This window comes from Oncorhynchus keta, chromosome 25 (assembly GCF_023373465.1).
Source record: "Oncorhynchus keta strain PuntledgeMale-10-30-2019 chromosome 25, Oket_V2, whole genome shotgun sequence".
Lineage (NCBI taxonomy): Eukaryota > Metazoa > Chordata > Actinopteri > Salmoniformes > Salmonidae > Oncorhynchus > Oncorhynchus keta.
In genome coordinates this window covers 19,842,276-19,869,883 of record NC_068445.1, presented here as the reverse complement: position 1 = coordinate 19,869,883, position 27,608 = coordinate 19,842,276, and the positions used below count along the sequence as shown (strand labels likewise).

Sequence of the window (27,608 nt, the reverse complement as noted above, 5' to 3'; positions counted from 1 at the left end):
AAGCACGTAAAAATAGTTCCAAACTGCTTCTGGAAGCAATGTCAGCACAATAATTTGTTCCTCGGGAGTTTAATGAAATTGGTTTCCATGGCCGAGCAGCCGGACACAAGCCTAAGATCACCATGCGCAATGCCAAGTGTCGGCTGGAGTGGTGTAAAGCTCGCCGCCATTGGACTCTGGATCAGTGGAAATGCGTTCTCTGGAGTGAGCAATCACGCTTCACCATCTGGCAGTCAGACCAAATCTAGGTTTGGCGGATGCAAGGAGAACGCTACCTGCCCCAATGCATAGTGCCAACTGTAAAGTTTGGTGGATAAGAAATAAGGAGGTCTGGGGGCTGTTTTTCATGGTTCGAGCTAGGCCCCTTATCTCCAGTGAAGGGAAATCTTAACGCTACCGCATACATAATGACATTCTAGACGATTCTGTGCTTCCAACTTTGTGGCAACAGTTTGGAGAAGGCCCTTTCCTGTTTCAGCATGACAATGCCCCTATGCACAAAGTGAGGTCCATATAGAAATGGTTTGTCGAGATCGGTGCGGAAGAACAATGTTTCAACATCTAGTGGAAAGCCTTTCCATAAGAGTGGAGGCTGTTATAGCAGCAAAGGGGGGACCAACTCATTATTAATGCCCATGATTTTGGAATGAGGTGTTTGATGCGCAGGTGTCCACATTCATTTGGTCGTGTAGTGTAATTTAAAATGCAAATGTTATAATTACATACATTTGGTAAAGGATATACATCAATTCTCACAATAGCATTGTGAAATATCTGGAGGATAAATTACATTTCATGTCAAACTCAGTGCTGGAATTCATTCTATTGTCATCAAGCAGTCCCAAATGTTCATTATCAGAATTTCAGGTGCAGGTGGGTCTCTGGAGCACACTTTTTGTATCAGGCTAAATCCTACTTCCATTTTAGTAAAATGTCATTAAAGTAACAGTACTTCTACTTAAATAGTGTATTTCAGCCTTCTTTCCACCCCTGCCTGAATGCAACTGCCTGTCTTTATATTGAATAAAAAAACAACCACTTCAGACATCAGAGATAGGATACGGCACGGGTCAAAATGATTGATTGATTACCATACGTCATGATGACGCGTGCATGTTTAAATATGTGCCCCCGCCACGGCCCCCCTGTTCGTGTGGTCATGTGTTAGAGGGTGTGTGTTATTTTATAGTTCTATGTTATGCTTTGAAGTAGGTCTGTTGTTTGATGTCTAGGGGGGCTGGTTGAACTGGGGAGGGTGTTGTTTGAGTGTTTGAACTTTTGGGACCGTACACCCAGTTTTATCTCCCTTATGGTTGTTATCTATGAAGCAGGAATGTCCAGGGTTATGTATTTGGGGCCTAGGCTTTATAAATGTCCAGAACAAGCCATTTTTAAGACATGAATATGTGTGTGTGGGTGTTAGAAACAAGAAATGTGTGTGTGTGTGTGTTAGAAACAAGGAATGTGTGTGTGTGTGTGTGTTAGAAACAAGGTCCCTTGGCATTGTGTCCATTTCAGGCTTTAAACAACAATTAAACAGCCATCTAAATAATGTTTCTCAGCCTAGTTTCCTATTTAGTTATCTTTATATGTACAGGCACAGAGCTTCCAGATGGCTCCAGCCTAAGGATTTTCAGGGCATGTACACACGGGGAGATTAGAACCCCCAAAGAAAAGATCCTAAAGGTACTTTCAGATTCAGGTTTATCATGACAGCCACTTTATAAAAGGCCTTTACTTATGGCTAAACAACTTCTACACAGTTTATTAATTAATGCTGTGGGATGAAATTAGGTGTTTCTAGGAGGTCTTAAACAGATCTACAGTGAAACAAACATGTACACTTTACACACATTTTTATTGACTTTTAAAAAGACCACAGTAACATGACAGAATTTGTGCAAAGGCAACGAAATCTGCTAGGGGATATTAAATGTACAACAGTAGTATTCTGTAACAAGCAATACGTGTTAAACATGAGGCACATGCAATCATGACAGCTGCTTTATGACAGGCCTTTAATTATGGCTAAACAGCTTCTACACAGCTTATTAATTAATGCTGTGGGATGAAATTAGGTGTTTCTAGGAGGTCTTAAACAGATATACAGTGAAACAAACATGTACACTTTACACACATTTTTATTGACTTTTAAAAAGACCACAGTAACATGACAGAATTTGTGCAAAGGCAACGAAATCTGCTAGGGGATATTAAATGTACAACAGTAGTATTCTGTAACAAGCAATACGTGTTAAACATGTGGCACATGCAATCATGACCGCCTCTTTATGAAAGGCCTTTAGCTATGGCTAAACAGTTTTCTAAATATCTAATGATGTGGGCATACCCAGGATTTACAGGCAGGACGTTTGATCTACACAGGGAGGGAAAACTTACGGAGTTATGATGGAGCGGGCAAACGTCTTTGAGCTGGTGAATTCGAAACGGATAATGGTCGTGTAGCTAGCTCCCTTCAGTAACCACGAGCACAACCGTTCCTTGATTTTAACTGGCGGCTTTTAGTGATAATTATCACCTTCCGTGAGAACTATAAAGTAAATGAAAAATACAGTTAAGCACACTCTTACAACCTTATCTTACGAGTGACTTATTAGCTTGGTATAACTCTGAAGTGCTTACATACATAACAGTTTAACCGGCGTTATAACGGGTTCAGATTAAACACATGAATGAAGGAAAAAATACCTCATTGGCTGCTTATTACAGAAGGGAGGAAATCAAACTTCACACTTATTATTACTGGCATGAATTCACACTTCAGCCTAACATACACTCTTCAACATTTATGAACTACCCCCGATGACATGAAAACTTAGCTAACGCAGCGCAGGATTGCCTTCCCTCCAAAAGTGTGTTGCTACAATAAGGATCCCCGTTACAACAGTATTAGCTACGTAGTTCCGCGTGTATTATCATTTCCCCCGCACAGCCGCACAGCGGACACATAAACAATTCAAACAAAAGACAACGACATAACCTGTAAGTCTAACTGTCAGTTACAGGTCGGGGCTAACAGGACCCTTTATCTGTAAGAAATAGTAAACATTTTGGAATTATAACATGTGTTAAAATGTAGGTACTAAATATTTTTTATTAAATCACTGTTTTTAAAAATGTTTAACGCTTTAACGATAGGGGAAAAGGTAATTTCATATTTCGGTTTAGGGGGGTTATTAACTTTATGGAAAACAATATTCACACAAACAACACCGCTTAGAGCAGCTTGGAGATTATTAGCCATGTAAGTGGGGAGCAAAAGAGCGGATTTAACCAACTCTGTACAAACCCCGACACGGGGTATGATAACTAACTACCACAGCTTTAGCGCAAACCCACAGCCCCGAATATTTAGCTGCCAGGACAGATTAAAAAAGAGATGTGAATAAGTGAATCCCTCCTAATAGATATTTCTGAAGTCTACTGGACATAGGTGATTGGGAAGCGACTGTTAGACGTAGATTCACAGAAGCAATTTATAGTCTTTCCTACAATGGTATGTTATAAAGTTTGTAATAATGTACAACTGTAGGTCTCCAATGTTTTTACATAAAAACACGAATTATGCATGTTTAAATAGTAGTACAATTTGGTAATTAATTCGAACATGTCTTTAAAAAGTTAGTACTATATATTTTGGTCTAAAATCAATGGTTTTAAAACAGTATCTCAACCTTTAACGAAGGGAAAATGTCCTTTCCAGCCATCAACCCCGTCTGTCACGAAGAAAAAAAGACAGAAAATCCGGGTGCGTGCGTGAGTGTGCGGTACAACTGTAGGCCTCCAATGTTTTTACACAAAACACTAATGATTCTTGTTTAAATAGTAGTACATTTGTGTCATTAATTCTAACACGTCTATAAAACGTATGTACTAAATATTTTGGAATTAAATCACTGGTTTTAAAAATGTATCTCACCCTTTAACGATAGGAAAATGTCCTTTCCCGACATCACCCCGGTCTGTCACGAAGAAAAAAGACACGGAAAATCAGGGTGCGTGCATGAGTGTGCGTGCGACGGAGCAGCAGGAAGGTGTGTGTGTGTGTGTGTGTGTGTGTGTGTGTGTGTGTGTTTCAAAAACAAAGGGTATGGGTGTGTGTTCAACAGGGGCCCAAGCATGTAGCCCCATTCTATCTGTAGAGAATCGTTTGAAACCAAGGTGTGCACTATCATGCATAAGGCATGTCGAGATATCAGCCGTCTCTAATCTGCGGCCGGTGACCCCCACCCCGTTTGCAGACAGAATGTCTCGACATCCCCTCCCGTTGTTTGAATTCACAGCCTGTGTTCTCTAAACCAAATATCCTGTATGCAACACCTTGTATATCTCCCGAAACTCATTCCGGACTTTCGATAGTTAGGAACAGAACGTGGAGCATATACTTTAACACTATGTTACCACAGCTTTAGCGCAAACACACAGGCCCGAATATTTAGCTGCAAGGACAGATTAAAAAAGAGATGTGAATAAGTGAATCCCGCCTAATATATATTTCTGAAGGCTACTAGACATAGGTGATTGGGAAGCGACTGTACCCGAGTTATTTGTGTTTTAAACAGGGGGGGACAACGTTTTATTTTTTATTATTATTTTTTTAGGTATGATGGACAACGGACACAACGGGTGACTCGGATGCATTAGGGACTCTGAACGACATCGGAGGAACCAATGAAATACTGACACAAAGGGTGACTAGGATGCATTAGGGACTCTGAACGACATCAGAGGAACCGATGAAACAGACAGTATTAGGTATTTTTGTATGAAAGGTCTACGAACGTTGGAACATCTACACCTATTGAAGATGCAAAAAGGTGTTTTCAGAAATACATTTGGTTTGCAGATATGTATTATTATAAAAATAATATAACATTATTATCATAATCTAAAACACTTTAAAGGAGCTCTAATTCAAACATGCAAGGATATATATGATACGATTACCCACTTTAAAACTGTTGCTGCAAAATCACTTCTCAATGTGTGTACATTTCAAGCTTTCAACAACAATAAACCAACCAGCTCAATAATGTTTCTCAGACTTACACACTGTTGAGTTTTCCTAGTTAGTAAAGAAACAACCACTAAGCCAAAACACAAAAAAAAGTTGTAATATAATATGTATACAAGTCATTCTATACGGAAAACAGGTACATTTTGATTGATCAAGAATTCCCAATAGGTTTGTGTCACGCCCGGACCATAGTTTGCTATGTATGTTTATGGGTTTTGTTGGGTATGGGGGTGATCTGAGTGGGCATTCTAAGCTGTATGTATAGTTTGTCTTTTTCTGTGTCTGGCCCGATATGGTTTTCAATCAGAGGCCGGTGTTACATTTACATTTACATTTAAGTCATTTAGCAGACGCTCTTATCCAGAGCAACTTACAAATTGGTGCATTCACCTTATGACATCCAGTAGAATAGTCACTTTACAATAGTGCATCTAAATCTTAAAGGGGGGTGAGAAGGATTACTTATCCTATCCTAGGTATTCCTTAAAGAGGTGGGGTTTCAGGTGTCTCCGGAAGGTGGTGATTGACTCCGCTGTCCTGGCGTCGTGAGGGAGTTTGTTCCACCATTGGGGGGCCAGAGCAGCGAACAGTTTTGACTGGGCTGAGCGGGAACTGTACTTCCTCAGTGGTAGGGAGGCGAGCAGGCCAGAGGTGGATGAACGCAGTGCCCTTGTTTGGGTGTAGGGCCTGATCAGAGCCTGGAGGTACTGAGGTGCCGTTCCCCTCACAGCTAAGTAGGCAAGCACCATGGTCTTGTAGCAGATGCGAGCTTCAACTGGAAGCCAGTGGAGAGAGCGGAGGAGCGGGGTGACGTGAGAGAACTTGGGAAGGTTGAACACCAGACGGGCTGCGGCGTTCTGGATGAGTTGTAGGGGTTTAATGGCACAGGCAGGGAGCCCAGCCAACAGCGAGTTGCAGTAGTCCAGACGGGAGATGACAAGTGCCTGGATTAGGACCTGCGCCGCTTCCTGTGTGAGGCAGGGTCGTACTCTGCGGATGTTGTAGAGCATGAACCTACAGGAACGGGCCACCGCCTTGATGTTAGTTGAGAACGACAGGGTGTTGTCCAGGATCACGCCAAGGTTCTTAGCGCTCTGGGAGGAGGACACAATGGAGTTGTCAACCGTGATGGCGAGATCATGGAACGGGCAGTCCTTCCCCGGGAGGAAGAGCAGCTCCGTCTTGCCGAGGTTCAGCTTGAGGTGGTGATCCGTCATCCACACTGATATGTCTGCCAGACATGCAGAGATGCGATTCGCCACCTGGTCATCAGAAGGGGGAAAGGAGAAGATTAATTGTGTGTCGTCTGCATAGCAATGATAGGAGAGACCATGTGAGGTTATGACAGAGCCAAGTGACTTGGTGTATAGCGAGAATAGGAGAGGGCCTAGAACAGAGCCCTGGGGACACCAGTGGTGAGAGCGCGTGGTGAGGAGACAGATTCTCGCCACGCCACCTGGTAGGAGCGACCTGTCAGGTAGGACGCAATCCAAGCGTGGGCCGCGCCGGAGATGCCCAACTCGGAGAGGGTGGAGAGGAGGATCTGATGGTTCACAGTATCGAAGGCAGCCGATAGGTCTAGAAGGATGAGAGCAGAGGAGAGAGAGTTAGCTTTAGCGGTGCGGAGCGCCTCCGTGATACAGAGAAGAGCAGTCTCAGTTGAATGACTAGTCTTGAAACCTGACTGATTTGGATCAAGAAGGTCATTCAGAGAGAGATAGCGGGAGAGCTGGCCAAGGACGGCACGTTCAAGAGTTTTGGAGAGAAAAGAAAGAAGGGATACTGGTCTGTAGTTGTTGACATCGGAGGGATTGAGTGTAGGTTTTTTCAGAAGGGGTGCAACTCTCGCTCTCTTGAGGACGGAAGGGACGTAGCCAGCGGTCAGGGATGAGTTGATGAGCGAGGTGAGGTAAGGGAGAAGGTCTCCGGAAATGGTCTGGAGAAGAGAGGAGGGGATAGGGTCAAGCGGGCAGGTTGTTGGGCGGCCGGCCGTCACAAGACGTGAGATTTCATCTGGAGAGAGAGGGGAGAAAGAGGTCAGAGCACAGGGTAGGGCAGTGTGAGCAGAACCAGCGGTGCCGTTTGACTTAGCAAACGAGGATCGGATGTCGTCGACCTTCTTTTCAAAACGGTTGACGAAGTCATCTGCAGAGAGGGAGGAGGGGGGGAGGGGGAGGAGGATTCAGGAGTGAGGAGAAGGTGGCAAAGAGCTTCCTAGGGTTAGAGGCAGATGCTTGGAATTTAGAGTGGTAGAAAATGGCTTTAGCAGCAGAGACAGAGGAGGAAAATGTAGAGAGGAGGGAGTGAAAGGATGCCAGGTCCGCAGGGAGGCGAGTTTTCCTCCATTTCCGCTCAGCTGCCCGGAGCCCTGTTCTGTGTTAGTCGTTGTCTCTGATTGGGAACCATATTTAGGTAGCCTTTGTTGTCATTGTTGGGTGATTGTCTATGTTAGGTGCTTGTGTCAGCACATTTGGTATATAGCGTCACGGTAGTTGTTCATTTAGTGGCTTGTTCAGTTTACTTTGTGTTTGCGTCATCCATTAAAACAATGCATTCACACCACGCAGCGCTTTGGTCCGCTTCTTATTATTACCCATGATGATCGTGACAGCTTGATCTGATCCTCAAACCTATTACGACAGCATATAATGCACAGACATATGCAAAAACATAAAACTCTGACATGAAAACAATGAAAACCTTAACACGACTACACGCATTGCCATTATTTTAGTTAACAGCCACCCATGGTTGAATTTGGTACTTTTTCTTTGTACATGCACCAAGCCTCCAAGGGGGGGTGACAACCGTATTCACAATGAGAAATATAGTCTAATAAAACCTACCAACATAGAACACAATAGTGTATATCATGGGTAACTACCGTTTTTATGGTTAATGTATATGTTGTGCAAAGTATTTTGGATTCTCAGTCCACAGAATTGAACACCTATCATTTAACCATGAAAACGGTAGTTACCCATGATATACACTATTGTGTTCTATGTTGGTAGGTCTAATAAACAGATATATTGTATACATTGATAATATTATTTTGTCAGAAATTCAAGCTGTTGATACAGTTGTGTACTCTATTGCCCGCCCTGCTGCTCGTGCTCTATCTGAACTACATTATGCAAATTATTCTAATGATTGAAGTGTATCAAGCTATTAAGCGGACTTAAAAACATATTTATGATTTAGTTAATTCAGAAGCTGAATATAAAAAGTGTGGCTCCTTCACTGCAGCCGGGGTGAGTAAGACATTTAAACGTGTTAACCCTCGCAAGGCTGCAGGCCCAGACGGCATCCCCAGCCGCGCCCTCAGAGCATGCGCAGACCAGCTGGCCGGTGTGTTTACGGACATATTCAATCAATCCCTATACCAGTCTGCTGTTCCCACATGCTTCAAGAGGGCCACCATTGTTCCTGTTCCCAAGAAAGCTAAGGTAACTGAGCTAAACGACTACCGCCCCGTAGCACTCACTTCTGTCATCATGAAGTGCTTTGAGAGACTAGTCAAGGACCATATCACCTCCACCCTACCTGACACCCTAGACCCACTCCAATTTGCTTACCGCCCAAATAGGTCCACAGACGATGCAATCTCAACCACACTGCACACTGCCCTAACCCACCTGGACAAGAGGAATACCTATGTGAGAATGTTGTTCATCGACTACAGCTCGGCATTCAACACCATAGTACCCTCCAAGCTCGTCATCAAGCTCGAGACCCTGGGTCTCGACCCCGCCCTGTGCAACTGGGTACTGGACTTCCTGACGGGCCGCCCCCAGGTGGTGAGGGTAGGCAACAACATCTCCTCCCCGCTGATCCTCAACACGGGGCCCCACAAGGGTGCGTTCTGAGCCCTCTCCTGTACTCCCTGTTCACCCACGACTGCGTGGCCACGCACGCTCCAACTCAATCATCAAGTTTGCGGACGACACAACAGTGGTAGGCTTGATTACCAACAACGACGAGACGGCCTACAGGGAGGAGGTGAGGGCCCTCGGAGTGTGGTGTCAGGAAAATAACCTCACACTCAACAAAACTAAGGAGATGATTGTGGACTTCAGGAAACAGCAGAGGGAACACCCCTATCCACATCGATGGAACAGTAGTGGAGAGGGTAGCAAGTTTTAAGTTCCTCGGTATACACATCACAGACAAACTGAATTGGTCCACTCACACTGACAGCGTCGTGAAGAAGGCGCAGCAGCGCCTCTTCAACCTCAGGAGGCTGAAGAAATTCGGCTTGTCACCAAAAGCACTCAAACTTCTACAGATGCACAATCGAGAGCATCCTGGCGGGCTGTATCACCGCCTGGTACGGCAACAGCTCCGCCCTCAACCGTAAGGCTCTCCAGAGGGTAGTGAGGTCTGCACAACGCATCACCGGGGGCAAACTACCTGCCATCCAGGACACCTACACCACCCGATGTTACAGGAAGGCCATAAAGATCATCAAGGACATCAACCACCCGAACCACTGCCTGTTCACCCCGCTATCATCCAGAAGGCGAGGTCAGTACAGGTGCATCAAAGCTGGGACCGAGAGACAGAAGCTGTTTTTCAATCCCAAGGCCATCAGACTGTTAAACAGCCACCACTAACATTGAGTGGCTGCTGCCAACACACTGTCATTGACACTGACCCAACTCCAGCCACTTTAATAATGGGAATTGATGGGAAATGATGTAAATATATCACTAGCCACTTTAAACAATGCTACCTTATATAATGTTACTTACCCTACATTATTCATCTCATATGCATACGTATATACTGTACTCTACATCATCGACTGCATCCTTATGTAATACATGTATCACTAGCCACTTTAACTATGCCACTTTGTTTACTTTGTCTACATACTCATCTCATATGTATATACTGTACTCGATACCATCTACTGTATGCTGCTCTGTACCATCACTCATTCATATATCCTTATGTACATATTCTTTATCCCCTTACACTGTGTATAAGACAGTAGTTTTAGAATTGTTAGTTAGATTACTTGTTGGTTATCACTGCATTGTCGGAACTAGAAGCACAAGCATTTCGCTACACTCGCATTAACATCTGCTAACCATGTGTATGTGACAAATAAAATTGGATTTGATTGTACATAGAAATGGGTCAGGCCTCTTGCTCAATAGCACAAAGCCGATCATTCAATATATGTTCTTACTGGTTCTAGACTATGTTGAAATAATCTAAATGAATGCAGCGACCCCTTCATTAAAAAACTATTGATGCATTTGACCTTAGAGGTAAATCAGCTCTTTGTCCCCCCTTACATGGGTAATAATCTCCAAGCTGCTCTAAACGTTGATGTTTTTGGTGTCTCTGGGTTCATCTCTAGACTGGTGAATGAGGCCTGTTACAACTTTCTTACAAAACCTTTAAAGGTAGTTTGTGAAACCATTCAGTCATGGATGCATGTAAAAACATATTTAACACGTATTGCAAGGTTACAGAAGCCTCCTGTTGTACTATGAATCCCCACTCATCCCTGTTATATCTTGATGTGTTGGCTCTCTATGTACGTACATGTTTATCATCCACATAGTGGGAATATTGTTTTCCATAAAGTTAATAACACCTAAACCGAAATATGAAATTACCTTTAGGATCTCTTACCACCCTATTACTTTGTGGTTCTAATCTCCCTCTTTCAAAATCGCCCCAGTGCCGAAATCTCTAACCTTCCTGATCCTTCCCATATATTTTAACCTTAAACCTCCCACAATAACTATTGTCCATTGTTAGTCTCAGGGACCTTACTGACAATATCCCCGTTTAAAACAGCTCAAAATACATGGTTGGCTACAGTTTTCATGTCTTTCATTATGCAGACATAAGGTAACTGAGCTAAACGACTACCGCCCCGTAGCACTCACTTCTGTCATCATAAAGTGCTTTGAGAGACTAGTCAAGGATCATATCACCTCCACCTTACCTGTCACCCTAGACCCACTGCAATAGGTCCATAGACGATGCAATTGCCATCACACTGCACACTGCCCTATCCCAATATCTATGTATTCCTGTTCATTGACTACAGCTCAGCATTCAACGCCATAGTACACTCCAAGTTCATCATTAAGCTTGAGGCCCTGGGTCTCAACCCCGCCCTGTGCAACTGGGACCTGGACTTCCTGACAGGCCACCCCCAGGTGTTGCAGGTAGGAAACAACACCTCCACTTCACAGATCCTCAGCACAGAGGCCCCACAAGGGTCCGTGCTCAGCCCCCTCCTGTTCTCCCTGTTCACCCATGACTGTGTGGCCACGCACGCCTCCAACTGTTGTGTCGTTTGCACGACACAACAGTAGTAGGCCTGATTACCAACAATGACGAGACAGCCTACAGGGAGGAGGTGAGGGCCCTGGCAGAGTGGTGCCAGGAAAATAACCTCTCCCTCAACGTCAACAAAACGAAGGAGCTGATCGAAGACTTCAGGAAACAGCAGAGGGAGTACACCCCTATTCACATCAATGGGACAGCTGTGAAGAAGGTGGACAGCTTCAAGTTCCTCGCCGTACACATCACTGACAATCTGAAATGGTCCACCCACACAGAATGTGGTGAAGAAGGCGCAACAGAGCTTCTTCAACCTCAGGAGGCTGAAGAAATTTGGCTTGGTCCCTAAGAGCCTCACAAACCTTTACAGATGCACAATTGAGAGCATCCTGTCAGGCTGTATCACCGCCTGGTATGGCAGCTGCACTGCCTACAACCACATGGCTCTCCAGAGGGTGGTACGGTCTGCCCCACGCATCACCGGGGGCACACTGCCTGCCCACAAAGACACCTATAGCACCCAATGTCACAGGAAGTCCAAAAAGATCATCAAGGACATCAACCACCCAAACCACGGCCTGTTCACCCCACTATCATCCAGAAGGTGAGGTCGGTACAGGTGCATCAAAGCTGGGACAGAGATACTGAAAAACAGCTTCTATCTCAAGGCCATCAGACTGTTACATAGCCTTCACTACTCGACTACCACCCGGCTACCCAACCCTGCATCTTAGAGGCTGCTGCCCTATATACAGTCAGAAGTTTACATACACCTTAGCCAAATACATTTAAACTAAGTTTTTCACAATTCCTGACATTTAATCCTAGTAAAAATTCCCTGTCTTAGGACAGTTAGGATCACCACTTTATTTTGAGAATGAGAAATGTCAGAATAATAGTAGAGAATGATTTATTTCAGCTTTTATTTATTTCATCACATTCCCAGTGGGTCAGAAGTTTGCATACACTCAATTAGTATTTGGTAGCTTTGCCTTTAAATTGTTTAACTTGGGTCAAACGTTTTGGGTAGCCTTCCACAAGCTTCCCACAATAAGTTGGGTGAATTTTGGCACATTCCTCCTGACAGAGCTGATGTAACGGAGTCAGTTTTATAGGCCTCCTTGCTCGCACACGCTTTTTCAGTTCTGCCAACTAATTTTCTATAGGATTGAGGTCAGGGCTTTGTGATGGCCACCCCAATACCTTGAGTTTGTTGTGGCAAAATGGCTTAAGAACAACTTTGAAAGTATGCTTGGGGTCATTGTCCATTTGGAAGACCCATTTGCAACCAAGTTTTAACTTCCTTACTGATGTCTTGAGATGTTGCTTCAACATATCCACATAATATTCCGTCCTCATGATGCCATCTATTTTGTGAAGTGCACCAGACCCTCCTGCAGCAAAGCACCCCCACAACATGATGCTGCCACCCCCGACTTCAACTGTACATAGACATGGAATCACTGGCCACTTTAATAATGGAACACTAGTCACTTTTAATAATGTTTACATTCGGCTTTATTCATCTCATATGTATATACTGTATTGTATTCTATTGTATTTTTGTCAATGTCAGTCCAACATTACTCGTCCTAATATTTATATATTTCTGAATTCCATTATTTTACTTTTAGATTTCTGTATTGTTGTGAATTGTTAGATACTACTGCACTGTTGGTTCTAGGAACACAAGCATTTCGCTACACCTGCAATAACATCTGCTAAATATGTGTATGTGACCAATAACATTTGATTTGATTTTTTGTTAAAGAAAATGACAAAAAGCACAGGCCTACCCAATGTTAGTTTAAGATTTTTAAGAAAATAAAACGGATCCAATTATATAAAGTTGTCTATAATGGCGCTTCTGTCCACAATGCTTTATGCTAGAAACAAGCTGTAAAATGGCCGGGGAACACGTGACTCCGATGCGTATAGGTATGTCTTTGGTTTGTTCCTATGACATTGAGAGGCTGAGCTACAACCTTCTATATCCGAGAAGACAAAACATTTACTTTGCTTGGAAAGTAATCTAGTTCTGTCGCTATCATTTTTGTAATATAGAAGATGTTTCAAACCCAGACAGCTTTTAGGGAAACACTGGGGCACAGATGTCAATTCAACGTCAATTGGTTCAATGTAATTTAATTGAAATGATGCCAAAATATTCTCTCGTTTGGTTAAGCCACGAAAGAAGAGTAGCAGCAGGTAAAGCTTACATTTTTCCGTGTAGGTAGGGCTACTCTGTCTAGGTTGTAACGGTAGGCCTACTCTGTCTAGGTTGTAACGGTAGGCCTACCCTGTCTAGGTTGTAACGGTAGGCCTACCCTGTCTAGGTTGTAACGGTAGGCCTACCCTGTCTAGGTTGTAACGGTAGGCCTACCCTGTCTAGGTTGTAACGGTAGGCCTACCCTGTCTAGGTTGTAACGGTAGGCCTACCCTGTCTAGGTTGTAACGGTAGGCCTACCCTGTCTAGGTTGTAAAGGTAGGCCTTCTCTGTCTAGGTTGTAAAGGTAGGCCTTCTCTGTCTAGGTTGTAAAGGTAGGCCTTCTCTGTCTAGGTTGTAAAGGTAGGCCTTCTCTGTCTAGGTTGTAAAGGTAGGCCTTCTCTGTCTAGGTTGTAAAGGTAGGCCTTCTCTGTCTAGGTTGTAAAGGTAGGCCTTCTCTGTCTAGGTTGTAAAGGTAGGCCTTCTCTGTCTAGGTTGTAAAGGTAGGCCTTCTCTGTCTAGGTTGTAAAGGTAGGCCTTCTCTGTCTAGGTTGTAAAGGTAGGCCTTCTCTGTCTAGGTTGTAAAGGTAGGCCTTCTCTGTCTAGGTTGTAAAGGTAGGCCTTCTCTGTCTAGGTTGTAAAGGTAGGCCTTCTCTGTCTAGGTTGTAAAGGTGGGCCTTCTCTGTCTAGGTTGTAAAGGTGGGCCTACTCTGTCTAGGTTGTAAAGGTGGGCCTTACTTTTCCACCATAGAATCTAAGCAAGTACCTTATTTAGATTCATAATGTTTCAAATGACATTATTTGCAAACAGGGACAGTTTGTTGCCAACAAGACACACTGATTTGGCATTGGAGAAAGAGGCCTATTAAAAAATGAACACATAGGCCTCTCTGTCCATGCCTAGCCTGTAATTTCGGTAATTGTAGTAAAGAAGATTATGCTACGGTCCCCAGTCATATAAAATGATGTAGAATTGGATGAAATGCGTTTATAAAAGGCTACTTTTTCCTGGACTCGCAAATGTAATGCCTTTATCTTTCCATCCCATACTCTTGTCCATGGCGGTCTGCGAACCCAGAACCTTCTGGACTGCAGCAAAATCAACATTTTGCAATGGCAATCTCCAGACATGAACCGCATTGAAAAACTGTGGTTTGAAGAGGGCAGTCCATAAGTGCAAACCAAAGAATATCAAGGATCTGGAAATATTCTGTATTGAGGAATGGTCTAAGATCCCTCCCAATGTGGTCTCCAATCTCATTAAACATTATAGAAATAGGCTCAGTGCCGTTATCCTAGAAAAAGTATGGTGCACAAAGTATTGAAAACAGGGGTGCCAATAATTGGGACATTTTTTGAGAGAAAAAAATCTATAACTGGTATATAAAATCTTTCTCTGAGCAATTGTGTTAGTATAATATCATTTCCCTTTTTTTGCAGTATAGCTAGCTCAGTATGTACTTATTTAAAAATAAAAAATACATTTTTTTTTGCTCGTTATCAAGGGTGTCAATAATTGCAGGTGACTGTATATATTATTTTGAAAGAATATCTTTCAAATAATTTGCATACATGGAGGGATCGAGAAATCTGGTCACAAAGCGGGCACAGTGGACAGATAAGACATTTTAATACTATGTGTACATCTAAAATTGTGGGCACAATCAGGATGTGGACAAGATCAGGACAAAGGATGCATGTTAGCACCAGGTATAAACAAGGCTTATGTTTGTCTGTGTTTGTGCTTTATGTAGGTGTATGGGCACAGTATGTGGCAATTTTCAGAATTAATCAAACCATAATTTTTGTTCATGCGTAAAGACTCTCCAAACCTGTTATTTTTATTATTCATAAATAGCCTACTTTCCTAACCCTAAATAATCTACAAGATCAGAATATTTTTAAATCTGCCAATTGGTGCTGAAAAAGAGACAAATATGATTATATTTAATGGCTTTCCTTCATTGATCCCTAATATTCTGAACCCATTCTCTCTATTTTCTATTGAGTTTGTCGAAAAAAAGTCTAACTAAAAATGTACACCATATTTAAAGGGATGGCTTAAGATAAAATGTTCTGAAAACGCCACAAAAATCTGTTGGCCAGCAAGTGGGAGGGTTTTAAGTGGTTGAATTACATTTATTCAGCACGCAAGGGAACCACACCTGCAAAGCCCGTCATGCAACTGAATAAGGTAAGTCTGAATACAGTACCAACTACTAAGAAGTGCGTAGGAAATGCGTGTGAGAATCAAACCCATAGAGTAGGCTACATTATGTTCAACAATATATTGACAAATGCCAAATCAAAAGTTGTTTTAAAATATTCATGTTTATATTTTTCAATATTCATAAATTCTTGTAACAAGTTTTTCAAAATCAAAATACTACTTTATTACAGATAAAGCGTCATGACACCAATGTTTGCTTTGTTGTACCATAATCATTTACATATTTATAACATTTTGGCCTTACCCAGGTCTCCTTTAAGACTCCATGTTTATCTGTAAGTGCTACAAAGCAAACATTGGTGTCATGAAGCTTTACCACTTGCTCTATAATATGAGTAGTCTTTATTTCAATTAAAAATATTCAAATTAATGTAAAACGTTTTTGAAATCAAAATACTACTCATATTACAGAGCAATCTGTAAAGCTTCATATGACACCAATGTTTGCTTTGTAGCGTCTACAGATGAAACATTATGGAGTCTTAAAGGAGACCTGGGGAAGGCCAAACAGTCATAAATATGCCAATTTATGATGAATTATTTCTCTACTATGCTTAAAGATTCAAATGTCACATACAGTGCATTCAGAAAGTATTCAGACTCCTTGAATTTTTCCACATTTTGTTAGTTGCAGTAGTTATTTTTTTCCCCTCAAATCTACACAGAATACCCCATAATTACAAAAAATAAAACACTTATTTACATTCAAAACCATTCAAAAGTTTGGGGTCACATAGAAATGATTGTTTTTGAAAGAAAGGCAAATTATTTTGTCCATAAAAATATCAAATTGATCCGAAATACAGAGTATTGTTAATGTTGTAAATGACTATTGTAGCTGGAAACGGCAGATTTTTTTAAATGGAATATATACATAGGCCCATTATCAGCAACCATCATTCCTGTGTTCCAATGGCACGTTGTGTTAGCCTTTTAAAATTATGAACTTGGATTAGCTAATTGTTCGTTAAAAAAAATCATTTTGCAATTATGATAGTACAGCTGAAACAGTTGTGCTGATTAAAGAAGCAATAAAAGCCTTCTTTATTCTAGTTGAGTAACTGGAGCATCAGAGGTGACATGTGAGGCTTCTGTTTCTCAAACTAGACACTAGACACTAATGTACTTGTCCTCTTGCTCAGTTGTACACCGGGGCCTCCCACTCTTTATTCTGGTTCGAGCCAGTTTGCCCTGTTCTGTGAAGGGAATCATACACAGCGTTGTACGAGATCTTCAGTTTCTTGGCAACTTCTCGCATGGAATAGCCTTCATTTCTCACATGGAATAGCCTTCATTTCTCACAACAAGAATAGACTGACAAGTTTCAGAAGAAAGTTAATTATTTCTGGCCATTTTGAGCCTCGAATCGAACCCACAAATGCTGATGCTCCAGATACTCAACTAGTCTAAAGAAGGCCAGTTTTATTGCTTCTTTAAAATCAGCACAACAGTTTTCAGCTGTGCTAACATAATTGCAAAAGGGTTTTCTAATGATCAATTAGCCTTTTAAAATTATAAACCTGGATTAGCTAACACAACGTGCCATTGGAACACAGGAGTGACGGTTGCTGATAATGGGCCTCTGGGATATTCCATTAAAATCAACTGTTTCCAGCTACAACAGTCATTTACAATGACTACACTGTATTTCTGATCAATTTGATGTTATTTAAAATGGACAAAAAGTGTGCTTTTTTTCTAAAACAAGGACATTTAAGTGACCACAAACTTTTGAATGGTAGTGTAAGTATTCAGACCCTTTGCTATGAGACTCGAAATTGAGCTCACGTGCATCCTGTTTCCAATGATCATCCTTGTTGATGTTGATGTTTCTACAAATTGATTGGAGTCCACCTGTGGTAAATTCAATTGATTGAACATGATTTGGAAAGGCACACACCTGTCGATATAAGGTATCACAGTTAACGGTGCATGTCAGATCAAAAACCAAGCCATGAGGTCGAAGGAATTGTCCGTTGAGCTCCGAGACAGGATTGCGTCGATGCACAGATCTGGGGAAGGGTACCAAGAAATGTCTGCAGCATTCAAGGTCCCCAAGAACACAGTGGCCTCCATCATTCTTGAATGGAAGAGGTTTGGAACCACCAAGACTCTTCCTAGAGCTGGCCGCTCTGCCAAACTGAGCAATCGGGGGAGAAGGGCCATGGTCAGGGAGGTGACCAAGAACCCAATGGTCAATCTGACAGAGCTCGAGTTCCACTGTGGAGATGGGAGAACCTTCCAGGACAACCATCTCTGCAGCACTCCACCAATCAGGCCTTTAAGGTTGAGTGGCCAGACAGAAGCCATTCCTCAGTAAAAAAGTATGACAGCCCGCTTGGAGTTTGCCAAAAGGCATCTAAAGACTCTGACCATGTGAAACAACATTCTCTGGTCTGATGAAACCATGATTGAACTTTTTGGCCTGAATGAAAAACATCATGTCTGGAGAACACCGTAGGGATGGCGCCAGGTTAAGCAAGGTGGTGGCAGCATCTTGCTGTGGGAATGTTTTTCAGCAGCAGGGACTGAGGTACTAGTAAGGATCGAGGGAAAAATGAACGGAGCAATGTACAGAGAGATCCTTGATGAAAACCTGCTCTGGAGCGCTCAGAACCTCAGACTAGGACGAGGGTTCACCTTCCAACAGGACAATGACCCTAAGCACACAGCCAAGACAGAGGAGTGGTTCGGGTCAAGTCTCAATGTCCCCGAGTGGCCCAACCAAAGCCCCGACTTGAACCGAATCTAACATCTCTGGAGAGACAAGAAAATAGCTGTGCAGCGACGCTCCCCATCCAACCTGGCAGAGCTTGAGAGGATCTGCAGAGAATAATGGGAGAAACTCCCAAAATAAAGGTGTGCCAAGCTTGTAGCATCATACCCAAGAAGACTCGAGGCTGTAATCGCTTCCAAAGGTGCTTCAACAAAGTACTGAGTAAAGGGTCTGATTACATATGTTAACGTGAGGTTTTTCTTTACAAAAATGTGTAAAAACCTGTTTTTACTTTGTCAATTTTAGAATAAGGCTCTATCGTAACAAAATGTGTAAAAAGTCAAGGGGTCTGAATACTTTCCGAATGCACTGTATGTCAACAATTCTTCCTCCGAAGGACTATTCTATGGACTACATTTTGTGAAAATCCCACAAATCATGGACTTTTTTTTGTCTGGGTAAATTGCTTGAATAAAACTTGTTCCAGGAATCAGCCATAAGAGTTTATTGAAGCAATTGCAGGGACAATTACTAGTGTAAAGTACTATTCAATTCAAGCATTTACATGGCATTAGACTAACAAAACCATTTTGCCCCAACAGTGCAACCCTGGCGCTGTACTTTCAGCACCATGAAGGGTGCTCCAATTGCTTAAAATGACATCTCATAAAGATCTATTACATATGCCTAATAGTCATACTCATATTATTATTACGAATAGAAGATCACTTCTCACAATGGTGCTCATTTAGAAATGTTAGATCAAAGCTGAATCAATGTCTTGCAAGATCACATTGATCATTTGCATTTTACATAACAGAACCGACTATAATACATACCATAGCATAGTAGACCTATAACATTACTGTTACACCAAAAACAACACCTCATTTCTAATGAGACTTTACATTAAATTCCTCTTTGAAAGTAATTGCATGGAAAAGATCATGTGTAACAAATTAGGAACTAGAATAGTAATAATAGAAATTCAACATGATCTCTATGGTAACAATGTTTGGGTGGGAAAAAAAATGGCTAATTATCAATTAAATCAATGTTTTAATTTTAAAAGTAACTAATTTACTTTTAAGTAATTTTTACAACAGTAGTTTTACTTTCTTTGGTACTTAATCTAAATTCACCTTAAGACTTGAGTAAAGCACATGTGCAACACCAGTGATGAGGTTGTGGTTGGCAAACTCCAGGATTAGGAGCAGGATGGGGTACTCACTCTGTCTCTTCCACAGGGTTGAGTCATCACTCAGACCCATCCAGTGGAGCAGCAGTGTTCGCATGGCCTCTGGAAAAAGCTCTGAGGCCAGTTCCTCTGCAGGTGGCAGATCTGTGATTCGCTCTATGTGTCGCACCTTGAAGCCCTCTACCTGCTGGCTGATACTACTGTTGGCTCCATGGAACTGCTGGCCAAGCCAGCAGCCTATAGAGTGAAGCAGGTGGCTGGAGTACACAGAGCCCCACTTCCGAGCCTCTAGCAGAGCTAGTACAATGTCTGCCACATCCCTCTCCTCCAGGGGCCTGCTCACACAGCGCTCAATGCTCTCCAACAGAAGCAGTATGGTCTCCTGCTGGTCGGTCCCCAGCTGTTTCTCAGAGCTCAGCTTTTCCTCCAAGCCCTGCAGTTTTTGACTTAAGATGGAGGGACATAGATGGACTGGCATACTCTCATTTGGCAGAACGCAGTAATCGTGGTCTGCTGAAGTGTCACCTGAAGTGCCTGTGTCTGCCTCTGGGATTTCCACAGATGGAGATGGGTAAACTTGGGGATTCCGGGACATAAGTTTGAGCTTTAGGTCTTGGTCATACATCTCCACAACAATCTGGGGTGGTGGAGGATCCAGCTGGACACTCAGGTTGTAGTTCATCTTTAGTGGGATGTCATTTAGGCGGGACTTCCATATCTCCTACAGTATGAGTGACCATTAAGTATCAGTACATTACATTGTTGGCCTACTTCAAGCATTCATCAGGTGAAATTGTAGGTTGTAGCCTCTATGGGTGGATTTGTTATATAACCAGGAGTTTGAAATATTACCTGAAAGTTCTCCAACACAGAGAGCTGCTCTTGTTTACTATACATTTCAAATGCCACTCGAAAAACACCTTGGATGCTGTAGAACCACATGCAATTGTTGGCAGTGGGTACCCTCAGTCCATGGAATCTAAAAGCTGTGAATTGCAAACAAACAAGGTATGATATCCATAAACCATGCAACTTGCTTTATGGTGTTCTGTATCTGGGAATAAAAACTTACCTGAGGAGAAATTTAGTTTAGTTGCCAATCCTTTCTTTGCAAACTTTGCATGATATCTGGGATGGTTCTCTGTGCGGATATCAGTGTTTGAGAAGAGATCAGCCCCTAAAAAGAGAGGAACCATTGATCCCTAAAGAAGAGCAAAAAGAAGAACTCCAAATTTTAAAATGTACTGAGAGACAGCTAATGCAGGCTATTCGCTAACGTTAGCTATGCAGCTATGTAACTCACCTCGATAGGACAGCTCGTCACTTTGAAAGAGCTTCTATTTGACAAGTATATGAAGCGAACTTTCAGCTTGCCACCATCCCAACGCGGTAACTGGATAGTTGTGAATGTTGACATTATAAACCAGAAAGTTAGTTACAGCAATTGAACAACTTTATTGTAATATTCCGCAGGTCCTCTCATGCTTTAATGTTGATGACGACAAGAGAAATGCTGGTGAAAGGAAACATCCTGAACATGTGACATAAAACAACCAATCAACGCTCTTGCGGGAGTACTTTAAGCAAAAGACCGAAGATGGCCGAGGTAGATTTTGGTGACAGTGAACTCTTTGAGCAATTGGGAGAGAGTATGCCTACTGCAACTCACATTCGGTTCACGGAGGATGGAGAAGAAGGCTCTGAGCTCAAGGGAAGATTGGGGGAGTGTGAGGAAACAATACGGAGTTTGATAGAAGAGAATATCCTTGTGTGTGAGAAGCTAGCAGGTGTTCGCTAGCGAGGCACGGTCATAGGTTCTAAATTAGATTGAGTACAGCTAGACCAGTAGTGACTTTAGTAGCAGGTTAGAATGTAAGCAACAGGCTAGGATAATTAACGTGGCAGGTTAGGAAAAAGGGGGGGTGCCAACTTAATTTTTTTTGAACCTTCAACTCAGAATGTCAAGTCGGAACTTGGGCGTCTTTCTATAGCAGCGTTTCTCAAACTCGGTCTTGGGGTCCCCATTTTAGGCGTTTTGCTCTAGCACTACACAGCTGATTCCAATAACCAACTCATCATGCATTGATTATTTTAAAGATGTACTATACAGAAATCTCTCCACCATTTCCTGGTAGCACAAATTCTAATAGTTGCTTGTTTAGTCAAACAAATTACAAGTACAGTGTAGAGAATCATTGTACCATCTAAAGCGCTATGAAATATTAACAATCATCCAAAATATTGTATTCAGCTGTTTGAAGCCATTGTACAAAAGCAAGACGGAAAAACTAAACTTATGACCGGGAAGCATAGAACATAAGCAGATCTACCGCGTCTTAGACTTGCGTTCAATATGAATGACAGAGCTTTAACACATTTCTATTTGGTCAGGTTGCCCAAAAAGTTTCATATTGCTGTGTAGTGTTAGGGCAAAAAACAAATCCTGTTCTTAAGCTTCAAATGACGTCATGATTTGACAGCGTTTTTCCTGAGTTCCCATTTGTCTTGAAAGCACCATTAGGAGGATTGGCTAAAGTTCTCTTCTAAATAGAGCCCCACGGTGGCGGTGTCATAATATCCATAAAACCTAGCGGTTAAAAACAGGGAAATCGTTCCAATCTTTTTTCCCATCAGGGAATTAGAAACACTGAAGGTCTGAGTTTTTCGTGTAGGCTTACCCTGGCATAACATTTTTATGTCCAAAACGTATTTATATGGTTATGGTGACATCAATATATCTCAGATTCAAAAATGCTAATTAACAAAGTAGATATTATGCAAGACTACAAATCCCTGCATGTAACCTCCAGCTGACACCTTTGCTAAAAGATCGTATCAATTTAAAGCTTGCACAAGCCAGTTCACAGAATTGCCAATTTATTCATAGTTAATCCAGAGATTCCTACCTTTGCCTTGATTCGGCAGTCTCGTCCAGATCATCATGTCGTTTGTAGTTCTTCATGATAGCTACATTAGCAGCTGATTAGCATTTCATTTTTGTGGGGTGAATATATTGATAAGTCGCCTTGTCCAAGAGAGATTTACACAGTTATCAAAACGTCATGCCAGGGTAAGCCTACACGAAACACAATGTTAGAAAAACGATTGGAACCATTTCCTTATTTTACCGCTAGGTTTTATGGGTATTTTGACTCATACTTTGGAACTCTATTGCTACGAAAAGTAATTTCTGGTAGTAGCTGTACTCCAAGTCACAACCACCATCAGGTCTGGCTTAACGTTAGCTAGCTAGCAAAAGAGAAAATGTATTGTATGTCTTTGATTGGACGTGCCCCTTGAGAGCATTTTAGATCACTACCTTGCATACTTTTGGTCATTGCAGTCAAATACTATACTAGCTAGAACCCATGCAAAAAGTAATGTTTTCTGTAATGTTTTCTGTCCTGTCATCTGCGAAGCTGTAGTAACTCCCAAGTCTGGTGGAGTGAATGGTTGCGGAAAAATGTTAGATTTGGTCACACTCTTCAATGAAGCACTGCAGATTCTATGTACATAGCTAGAAGTAGTCACTTTACATTCATCCAATGATAAATAGCTTGGTAGGACTGAACCTTTTCCAAACTAACGTTAGCAGACTGAGTTGTTTGATGTCTAGCTATGTTGTTTTGATATGAAGTACCTCTTCTTTCCTTAACCTATTGTCCACACCAAGAGTTGAAGAGAAAATTGAAAGTGTTGACCAGGCCAAGGTAAGTTATTAATGCACAACTCACTAGACTAGATACCTTTCCACAGTAATGTCCTCATTCAAATGTTTTTCTTCCAGTGGCATTAATGTTGAAAACATCAAGATTGATGGTCCTCTTCTACACATCCTTTTTGCGAACAATAACATCTCAAAGTAGGTATTTTTTGGGCTTTAGAAACATAATTGGAGAAATGTACTTACTTGATTATATGATCTCTGGGTATTAACATGTGAACTGTTGATCTTCTTTTCCCAGGCAATGCCGTCAAGAAATTGAAGACTGCCTCTGTAGTATTGTTCAGAAACAGCAGCAGCAGGGAGAAGTTGAAAAAGGAAATCCCTACGGAAATGTCAACCCTCAGGTGCATTTCCAGATTTCCTCCACAAGCTTCAAGAAGGAACAGTTAATTACAATTAAAATATTTTACATCTCTGTTTTCTTCCCCATGCAGTCTTCAAGTTTCATTATGAAAGAAGATCAGAAGACCAAGACCTGTGGAATCAAAAAGATTAAGGAGGCCTTCAGTGTGAGTTTTTTGGGGAATGGGGACAATCTAAGTGTCCAGACCATGCTTTGTTTGTCTGGATATAATATTTGTCTCTCTCTTTTCACAGATGGTGGGAAGTGTCCTGTATTTCACCAGTTTCTGTCTGGACAAACTTGGACAGCCCCTGCTAAATGATAACCCCCAGCAGACAGAAGGATGGGAGGTTCCAAAGTATCCTCAACACTGCTTTCTCTTCCCCCTGTCTTTCACTCCCATCTTCAACAATGACACATTTCAGTGTAGAGTCCAGCTTTGATTGTTGGAGAAAATCAACTGGAGAGGATTCTCAGTTGCCACTCTTTGAACATTGAACCATTATCTTCCTTGTCTTTCGTTGTGTGTATATGAATGTATGTTGGAGTCGTTATATGAGAAAAAAAATAGAAGTGTGTTTTGTTACCCACTTTTAAACTACAGTTGCATCATTTATTGAGTTTCTGAATTGGTGCAAAGATATCAGCAGATCTTCAGCCAGGTCATTGCCTTGGATGGACAAGAAGTACAGATGAAAGAGAAAAGGTATAGCAGACATTCTTATGATTTAAAAAATAAAAATTATGCAAGAAATATCTGTAAATGATAATATCTTACTGTGCTGTTTGTGTCCACTGCAGAGCTAAGCCTTGTTGTTTCAACTGTGGGTTGGATGGTCATCAACTTCGAGACTGTCCTCAGGTAAGTCTTGAATAACTTTTGACTTTATTGTGCATCATGTAACAGGAAAGTTGCTAACTTTCTATGGCCAGACAGAAGAGCTTAAAATCAGGTTTGATGTGATCAGCTCTGTTCATGTTTGCTCCTTTAGCCAAAGGACATGGCCAGAATCAACAAGAAGCGGAAGGAGGTATGTCACGGTAACCAGGGAAACCTGAGCAATCAGCGTTACCATGCTGATGAAGTGGAGGAGCGATTTGCCAAATACAAACCTGGATTCATAAGGCAAGGCAGATTGAAAATGTCTGATGGCCTTGACATAATAAGATACCAATTTGTTATCAGTTGTTGTTGCATGGTTAAAGTGAAGTTGTTGTAGAGCTTGGGTTTTTGATATCTTATATCTCTTACCCATTGGGGTTTGTGTTTTCTTACAGTGAAAAGCTGCTGTCTGCACTGGGAGTTGATATGAACGCACTACCACCTCACATCTACCGCATGAGGCAGCTAGGCTACCCACCTGGCTGGCTTAAGGAGGCAGAGATGGAGAACTCCGGTCTCATGCTTTATGATGGGAAGGGTAAGATTTCACCCAGAAAGACCATAGCCACTTTACATAATAAGATAATACATCCTTGACTGACCTTTCAGTTTTGGTTGATACACTGCTCTTTCATGATTCTCATTCATATTGCGCTGCTGTGTTCACTATATAGTTTCAAGTGATGAAGAACCAGCAGAGGACAATGGACCAAAAATCTCCTATGATGTTTCCAAGCTTGTAGATTTCCCAGGCTTCAATATATCTTCACCCCCTAGTGTGAAGGATGTAAGTCTCCTTGAAAGCAGTTTGATATCTGGCCATCATTAAGGTACAAGCACAGAGGTCTTGGCCACCACTTGTAAACCTTTGTACTGACATTTTTTCCCCCCATGATTTTTAGGACTACAGGCTATATGGCTCTATTCCTATGCAGCATAATCACATGAAGCAGAATTTTGCTGCTTATCTCTCTAACAATTTTCCAATGGTAAGTTAAAAATGATCCTATTTCACTTTTTAATCAATTGTTTGCCACTATGTGTGCACACTATAAACTAATATATTTTGCCAATAGCCTGGTGCCAACTGCAATAAAAGACCACATGAATCCTACTCAACTCCCCGGCAGACAAAGAAAAGGAGATCTGATGCCAGGAGTTCAGATATGGACTTTGATTCAGGTAGAGGTGTTATAATTCCAGGTGTCTGAACACAAAGTGAAAACAATTAATGCTATAGCGACCAGCAGATTAATATATTCTGCTTTACATTTCAATGTCATTATGACTGGTCGTCCTGTCTGCAAAAACAGGAAAATACTTTTGCGTCACTTATGTTGTATGTGTGCAATGGCTGTGCTCTGGCAGTGCATAACACTTGTCAGTGTCTGTTTCCAGACCAGGATACTACACCCTGCCGCCACCGGAGCTCAGACAGCTTCCAGTTCCAGCCCCCGCTGCCCTCTGGCTCACCATCCTTTGGTTTACCCCCTCCCTTACCTCATGGTACTCCGCCAGCTACTCCCACACCACCTCCTCTTCCTAAGGGAACACCTCCCCCCACACCCACAAATGGCTCAAGGGCCCTGCGGGAATGCACTGTGAGAGGGAGTGAGGAGTCTGCAGGCGGGGAGGAGGAAGAGCTGACACTGGAAGAGCTGGAGGAGCAGCAGAGGCTGATCTGGGCAGCATTGGAAAATGCTGACACAGCCACCAACAGTGACTCTGAGACACCAGCTGTTGGAACACCCCTCCCCAGCTCGCCCAGCATCTCCACACCTGCCCATGTTGACACTGAAACTGAAATGGAGAATGGTGAGACTGAAGATTATGAGGAAAAGGAGGGATCTATGGAGGCTGCCAGCCACAACAGTGATGAGCAGATCAGTGTTGAGACATCTTCTAGCAAATATCAGGATTATGAGGAACATGCTGAAGATAAAGGCACGGTGGTTGAAAACAAGGGCAGCTTACTGCAATCACCAGATGAAGAAGAGGGCCCTCAGAGCCCTGAAGCTGCCACAGATAGAGGCAATGTGCTTGCACAGAAGGTCAGATTGCTGCAAACGCCAGTGCACCAAGTGAGTCATCAGTCGGATCCCTCAGGTCAAGATGCTATGGATGGAGATCTGTCAGACTCTTTGGGGAATGTAATGGCCGTGCCTCACCGGAGTAGGTTTGCACAGGGCATTATTCCCTTTGAGGACACGCCAGAATTCACAGAAGTTGCTGAGGCCACCGGGACATACCTTCGAATCCGAGACTTGCTGAAAGGTTCCCCCCGAAATATGGCGAAAATCAAAGTGAGAAAAGACTAGTTTGAATTCAAATCCAGGGATTATTTTGCATAAACACTTAAAATTATAATTTTTTTTAACAAGTCTGTGGATTTCATACACTTTCCTTTCTGTAAGTGTGCCACAGAAATTGGAGCGAAACCGTTTGGTGACCTCAAACATCCTTTTTAATGTTTTATTTGTTGTACTAAACTGAATGTCTTTTCTGTGTATGAGTTAGCTGGGGTCTAAAGATGCAAGGTTTTTCTTTCAGGAAACCCCATTGCTAGTTTAGGTAGTGTCTGTTTTGACATTCACATAATCATTTTTGTAGCAATGACAACATCCATATGGCTCTTTTTAGGTGTAAAGATTTTATAAAATGTTTTTCCTCTTTCTGTTTTTACCATCAATCGATATTTTTACAATTAGATAAGTCTCATTGCAGTCTAGGTGCGCCTCCTTTTCTCATGGTTCAATAAGCCTCCCATTGGCTACTCTTATCAAATAAGGACATTCATTTTGATGTTCTTTTAAAGTTAATTTGAAACTCATTGATTTTTACAATTCTATCTTGACACAGGAAATGGGTCTCTGCATTCAGAATCTCACTACAGCAATATGGCTGTGCATAATCTCATGTTTATTATTTTTAAATATTTTTTTAATCTGTTTTTTT

General features: G+C 42.1%; 2 protein-coding genes across 10 annotated transcripts; one reads left to right on the top strand and one right to left on the bottom strand.

Annotated features, from left to right (window-relative positions):
- Positions 1-1,839: 1,839 nt before the first annotated feature.
- Positions 1,840-22,813, bottom strand: si:ch211-110p13.9 (uncharacterized protein LOC562347 homolog). Of its 7 annotated transcripts, none has more exons than XM_052478847.1 (6): positions 22,607-22,813; positions 21,004-21,093; positions 20,773-20,877; positions 20,553-20,686; positions 19,734-20,421; positions 6,411-7,051 (listed from the first exon to the last, which is right to left on the bottom strand). In XM_052478847.1, the coding sequence occupies exons 4-6, from the start codon at positions 20,640-20,642 to the stop codon at positions 6,426-6,428; spliced, it is 1,404 nt and encodes a 467-aa protein (XP_052334807.1). In that variant the 5' UTR covers positions 20,643-20,686; positions 20,773-20,877; positions 21,004-21,093; positions 22,607-22,813; the 3' UTR covers positions 6,411-6,425. The 7 variants fall into 7 exon arrangements, with proteins under 7 accessions (XP_035592000.1, XP_052334807.1, XP_052334805.1 ...); XM_052478845.1 differs by having other exon boundaries at positions 20,773-20,902; positions 22,607-22,812; XM_035736107.2 differs by lacking the exons at positions 6,411-7,051; positions 22,607-22,813 and adding an exon at positions 1,840-2,551 and having other exon boundaries at positions 20,773-20,902; positions 21,004-21,319.
- LOC118358360 (zinc finger CCHC domain-containing protein 8-like) lies at positions 21,189-27,325 on the top strand. 3 transcript variants are annotated; one of them, XM_052478840.1, is made up of 14 exons: positions 21,189-21,461; positions 23,369-23,410; positions 23,488-23,562; positions 23,666-23,771; positions 23,862-23,936; positions 24,025-24,128; positions 24,411-24,476; positions 24,572-24,632; positions 24,763-24,896; positions 25,049-25,191; positions 25,328-25,440; positions 25,556-25,642; positions 25,730-25,835; positions 26,052-27,325. In XM_052478840.1, the coding sequence occupies exons 1-14, from the start codon at positions 21,298-21,300 to the stop codon at positions 26,969-26,971; spliced, it is 2,196 nt and encodes a 731-aa protein (XP_052334800.1). In that variant the 5' UTR covers positions 21,189-21,297; the 3' UTR covers positions 26,972-27,325. The 3 variants fall into 3 exon arrangements, with proteins under 3 accessions (XP_052334800.1, XP_035591998.1, XP_052334801.1); XM_035736105.2 differs by having other exon boundaries at positions 21,293-21,427; positions 23,374-23,410; XM_052478841.1 differs by lacking the exon at positions 21,189-21,461 and adding an exon at positions 22,809-22,928 and having other exon boundaries at positions 23,374-23,410.
- The last annotated feature ends 283 nt before the right edge of the window (positions 27,326-27,608 follow it).